This window comes from Borostomias antarcticus (assembly GCF_949987555.1).
Source record: "Borostomias antarcticus genome assembly, chromosome: 3".
Taxonomy (NCBI): Eukaryota; Metazoa; Chordata; class Actinopteri; order Stomiiformes; family Stomiidae; genus Borostomias; species Borostomias antarcticus.
The window spans coordinates 30721771-30727463 of record NC_140236.1 but is presented as its reverse complement, the minus strand read 5'-3'; the positions used below and the strand labels follow the sequence as shown (position 1 = coordinate 30727463).

General features: G+C 45.6%; 1 protein-coding gene across 1 annotated transcript in view; it reads right to left on the bottom strand.

Annotated features, from left to right (window-relative positions):
• Window positions 1-4709, bottom strand: part of alpi.1 (alkaline phosphatase, intestinal, tandem duplicate 1) — a gene marked incomplete at both ends in the record, with an annotated part of 8780 nt that extends 4071 nt beyond the window's left edge. The window contains 4 exons of the mRNA XM_084436132.1: window positions 2083-2257; window positions 3146-3261; window positions 3993-4112; window positions 4619-4709. Coding sequence (XP_084292258.1) covers window positions 2083-2257; window positions 3146-3261; window positions 3993-4112; window positions 4619-4709 — 502 coding nt within the window. The remainder of the gene's footprint in view (window positions 1-2082; window positions 2258-3145; window positions 3262-3992; window positions 4113-4618) is intronic.
• Between the last annotated feature and the right edge of the window lie 984 nt (window positions 4710-5693).

The window sequence follows — 5693 nt, the reverse complement described above, 5'->3', positions numbered from 1 at the left end:
AATTAGCAGCCACCAAACACAGCCCATAAACGTCATGTAATGTAGTCTGGACACCTAGCGACTCCCTTGTCATGAAGAGGACACAAGGGTGAAGATGTTAGCACCCATTTTTGGTGTAATTTCTTCACAACATGCGCCTGAAAACGTGGCATGGCATGTACATGGCTAAAACCGCATTCGGCGTAGCGCAAGAAAGCAGAATGGCAAGTTATGCTTTTCCTACTCATGCATACAGAATGCATTCATGGGAGGGTCGAGGGAGAGGAGGGAGTAACACACGCAAAAAGAGGAGCAGATGTGCAAGGATGGATTAGTATTCCATTGTATGTATGAAAACTGCAGGGTGAAATTTATATTGATAATAATTAATAATTAACGTAATTTACATTAGGTAGAACTGAGTAACTAGCTGGCTAGCTCGATAGCATTAGAAGACATAGGCTGATTAGACAATTGGCACCAATCAGGTGCACTTAGGGCCCATTCATACTCTACACAAGCTACGCTAGTGTGAGCTACACAAGCTATGTGCTCTAAGGCTACACGAGGTGTGTTTGACACATCCTTGTGCAGCTGTGTGTGACGTGGATTAAATTGTAACTTTACTCAAGCACTTGCGTAGAGCTCGCGTTCACAGCCGTGTCAGCAGAGCTTGCGTGAAGTATGAATCAGGCCTTAGGCAACAAGGTTTTTTTAAAATTGGCTTTAGAAAATGAATAAATGCCAGGGATAGCCTACAATGACAATGAGTGCATTTGCAAATAAGATACATTATGACTGATGGAATCATCCCATTAAACCATCAACAGCAAATACGACCAGTCTAAAGATAGCCTTCACATCAGTCCTCATCATTTAAAGCAGTCAATTACACAGAGGTAGCCTAATATTATGCACAAAGCACTAAACTGCGTACTGAAAGCAGTTATTTACCCAGCGTGCATTACGGTTTGAGGGTGGTGACACGCACTTATTGTGCGATGAGCTGCAGGTTTTGTACTTTCAATGTAAATTCAATGAAGAGGTACATTGTGAGCTTTCTGCAATCTGGCCAAGGTGCTGTTTACGGGGAGCCTGCTGACGTACGTACATCTGCCCCCAGGACACAAACACACACACGCACAAATAAGTAAACACATAAATGCACACGCACACACCACATGCCGCACGCACACACACAGGCAAACACACACACACACACACACACACACACACACACACACACACACACACACACACACACACACACACACACACACACACACACGTAGTGATTTGGATGGAAGCCACAAGCTCTAATAGTTTTTAGCTTTTGCCTTAAAGGTGTTACATTTAAGATTGTTGTTGTTTCTCTACTAGCAAATGAACCAGGTTAAATCTGCAGGGTTGGTGAAGTGAATAAAGTATTTCCTAACACACGTGATAGATGATGATATTGCACGCTGAGTTTTCCTTGCTGGTCCGCAATGTTTTCAAAATGAGTGCTGCTCATGCGTGCCACAAAGGAACTTGCATCATTAACCTGATGCGCCAGATGGTTTGCTTCGCATAACTATCTGGGAACTCTCTGTTGGATACTGTTTGGAAAAGAGCACTTTCCAAAAGACTTGGCGGGTGATTGGAAGAACCATCTATCACCGTCTCATGTGCTAACTTCAACTGCTCCTCCTACCTGCCCAGCGTAGTTGTTAATATTTCAAATTGCTCAGAACCAACGCTGATTGGTGAGATTGTTTTCTGATCTGGCACAAACAGATCTCTATGGAGAATATTCAGACTGATTTGTGAGAGAAACAGAATGTGAGCTCGCAAAATCAGGATGGTCTCACAAGGCTAATGCATCATGGGTGGGGGACAACATGTGCAACATGTGCCCTTGTTTTGAACAAGATCACTTGTGAGGAAAATGCACACGTTACATTTTCGACCCGTTAAGTGTGTGATGTAGGCATATCCCTAAAACTATAATCATAACCCTAACCATTACCATAATCATAAAAACAGAAATAGGGTTAGGGTTAGGGTTAGGTAATATATATGATACTACTGTTATATGTCCAAATTCATTGTGGTGTGCCATACCTTGTGCTTTGGCACGGCGTAATACTGAGTAAACCTCATTGCCAAAGGTGGTGTTGCACTCGTAGGCTACTGCGTTGGCACTGAGGCCCACAGTCTTAGCGTTAGCCTTCACTCCACAGTGGTACGCTGTAGCTGTGCTAGCACTGTCCGCTACCTGCTTATCCACACTGTATGTCTGTGGGGCAAAAACATGACAACACACACAAGCGCTTATGAACACGAACACAAACATTCACTATTCACTACACACAAGAACAGGAATGTAAAATTAAGTCCTTTAACGAATTTTTTTTACAGAAAAATCTGAACAGTTATTATCAGTGTTGAAATCTGATAGAAAGAGGCTTAGAGTCCCGGTCAGTCGTCTATTTTGCTGGCCATTCAGAACACCTTATCTGATGAATACGAGAGAAGCTGGAATGAACTCCGAAAAGACTGGATATCCCTCCACTGTTCCAAATGTATAAAATTGAACCAAGTATAATTTTTTTTAGAGATTATGCTTGGCTGTGGGTCTGAGCCACGCTTTTATCGGACCATAAGCCTAATTTCAGTAATTCATATTTTAACCAAAATGCCTACCATTTTTCATTGCAAACATCAAATTAAACTAAAGCCGTAAATAACTTTCCCACAAGCTAACAAAGAGGACTTTACAAAGCTGAAATGAGAAGGAATGAGACAAGATACAGCATGTCAAGAGAACTAAGCATGAAAAAACCTTCACAAAACACACCCAAACACCCCCCATCCACCCACACACATACACACCCACACAAACACAAACACGCACACACACACACACGCACACACACGCACACACACACATGCACACATAAGAATGCAGTTTCTTTCACACACACACACACACACACACACACACACACACACACACACACACACACACACACACACACACATACACACACACACACACACACACACACACACACACACACACACACACACACACACACACACACACTCTCCATGCTCTGAGCCTCTGTGGCAGTAATAGCTGTGACAGATGGGTGTGGAGTACAGGGTCAGAGAGGCATCCCACCTTAGAGAGGGCCAGGTAAGGGAAGCTATCCATGGCGAGCACCGTCTCCTCCCCTGAGTGCCCTTCCATCTGGCCCCTCAAGATGCGAGCGGCCGACACTGTGGACACGCCCATTCCTGATTGACAAATGAGTGTTATTGACAGGCTGTGCTACAACTGAACAACTTTGGGGCAGGCCTACTCAACCTTCCCTGAGTCTGTCCTCAAACTCAATCAATCAGAAAGCAGCGATGACAATCTTAACTGAGTCTCAGTCATTTAGTTCAACCTGATAAATCAATGTGTCTTTGACAGCACAGTAGCACTAAACAAGTAATTTAGGCTTTTTCCAACTGCCTAAAAAGACCACTGTTCTGAGACAGTTTAGGCTCAGATTTTAAGGTGAAAGCAGTGAGTTCTCCCACTTCTTCAGTGGACTGTGATGAACTGGACCGAAGCGACATATCTTGATACTTAAAACAAAATATGTTGCAGAGCTGAGAATCTGCCAGCTAGCCAAAAAACATTTGAATGTGTGTGTGTGTGTGTGTATGTGTGTGTGTGTGTGTGTGTGTGTCTCTCTGTCTCAGTCAGGGTCCTCAAGCTGCCTCAACTATTTCAAAACATCAGTTGGACAAATGCCTGAGCTAAACAGCTATGAAAATAACCCAATAAGTTGAAGACAACCATTTGCACTCCTCCTTGCTAACTGATGAAGGAGTCCTTTCACTAGACTAGGTTGTCAGAGTGAGCCAGACACATCACATCTCTAGGTAGAAAAGTTGCGGTTGTCCGAGCTGCCAGATATTGCCATGCTCCACATGAGCACCATCTGGTTATCATATGTCGAATGGTTCCGGCTCTTTACCGTCCCCCAAGAAGAGGATGATGTTTTTGGCGCGGTGTGCCCGGGGGCGCAGCTTCAGCGCAGCTTGTAGCGTCTCCTTGGCCTGAGTGTTCCAATAGCCTGGCTCCTTCTCCTGCTCTGCTGCTCAATGGAAAAAGAGAGAGAGAGAGAGAGAGAGAGAGAGAGAGAGAGTCCTGTTTGTGTCCTGGTTTGGCGGCTTCCAATTATTAGTATAGCGCCAGGGTGTGCAGAAAGGGTTCAGAAGAGGTGTCAGAAATGGTGAAATCACACTAATATGCCTTGACGACGGCTCAATCCTGCGGGTAGACTGAGGTGAGCGGTAGCAGGGATGATGGCAAGAGAGGAAGTAAAGGAGAACATTCCACCTCGCTGCACACCAAACAACGGAAAGACAAACAGTCCACCCATCCCTGCATGTCATAACACTTTATATAAGCTGAATCTGACAGAAACACACACTCACTCACACACACACGCGCACATTCACCCTCTCCACACACACCTGGCCACGCGTACTCACCGAAATAATGAGGCCCTCGGCTACCTGTGTCAGCCTGTCCTTCAGTCAATCCGCCCACACAGTGCTAAAATGACTAGTGGGGACAGTAGCCCTACTGTGTCCTCACCTTCGTCCTCTGCGACGCCCCCAGAGGTGAGTAGTAGAGGGCCCAAGAGGAACATCAGCAGCCTGGGGGCCCTGCTCTGTGGCACTTGCATCCCTAACCTGGAGCCTGGAGGCTGGAGCTGTCCCACCCAGCACTCCGGATGAGAGAGAGAGAGAGAGAGAGAGAGAGAGTGAAAGAGAGAGAGAGTGTGCCTCCCCAAACCCCAGCCCAGCCTTTTAAAGCCCAGGGTGTGTTGCAAGCAAGGACCGTAGCCAGCTCATAGGCTTAGAGAGGAGGAGAGAGAGGGAATGAGAGAGAGAGAGAGAGAGAGAGAGAGAGAGAGAGAGAGAGGGGGAAAGGGAAGCAGGGACCACACAAGACTGCTCTAGTACCATTCCCCACACATAGTAGCCTCTCTCTCACTTTGATTTTCAGAATGCCGTCCCTTTTTGTTTTAAAAGGCTGCTTTCATTTTCTCTTTCCCTCTTTCATTTTCACTCCTTCGAAAATGTTGACCACAGGGCCCTTTGATCTGGGAGAAGTTCTAATGTTTTTTTGTGTGCAGCAGTTGATTTAACAGAGAGAAAAATGGCTGCCCAATTTGTTTTGGCATCGGATGTCATGCAAATCGCAATCGCCCTCTTTCCATTTTTCTACCGCCCCCCCCTGCCCCCCCAGAAAAATGACCCAGAGTGCAAATGTGGTCCAATGTTCTTTTTCTTGTGGATATCATGATTGACTCATGATGTGATTTCCTTTCCTGCTAGGAAAATGGTCATATTTTCATTTTCTTCACTCTAACTGGCTCTATATTCCTGTAAAACACAAAGCAAGCATGGACAAAGCATTTTGATGGGAAGTCAAAAGGAATGCATTTCTCTCCCATGAGGTACCGGAGACCACCTGCGGTGTAAAAATGTTTTTTTTCTACACAAACTCAGCTATTTATGTGTGAAACAAGCTAAGCGGTGCCAACCCTGTTCCACTTGGGGCCGAGAGAATTGCACTCGTTAACCTACTGCAAACTCAAAACAGCCAGCAGAGTGGGCCCAGGCGGGCTGAGGGGTGGCTTCCAATCCCATCCCATCGGCTCCAC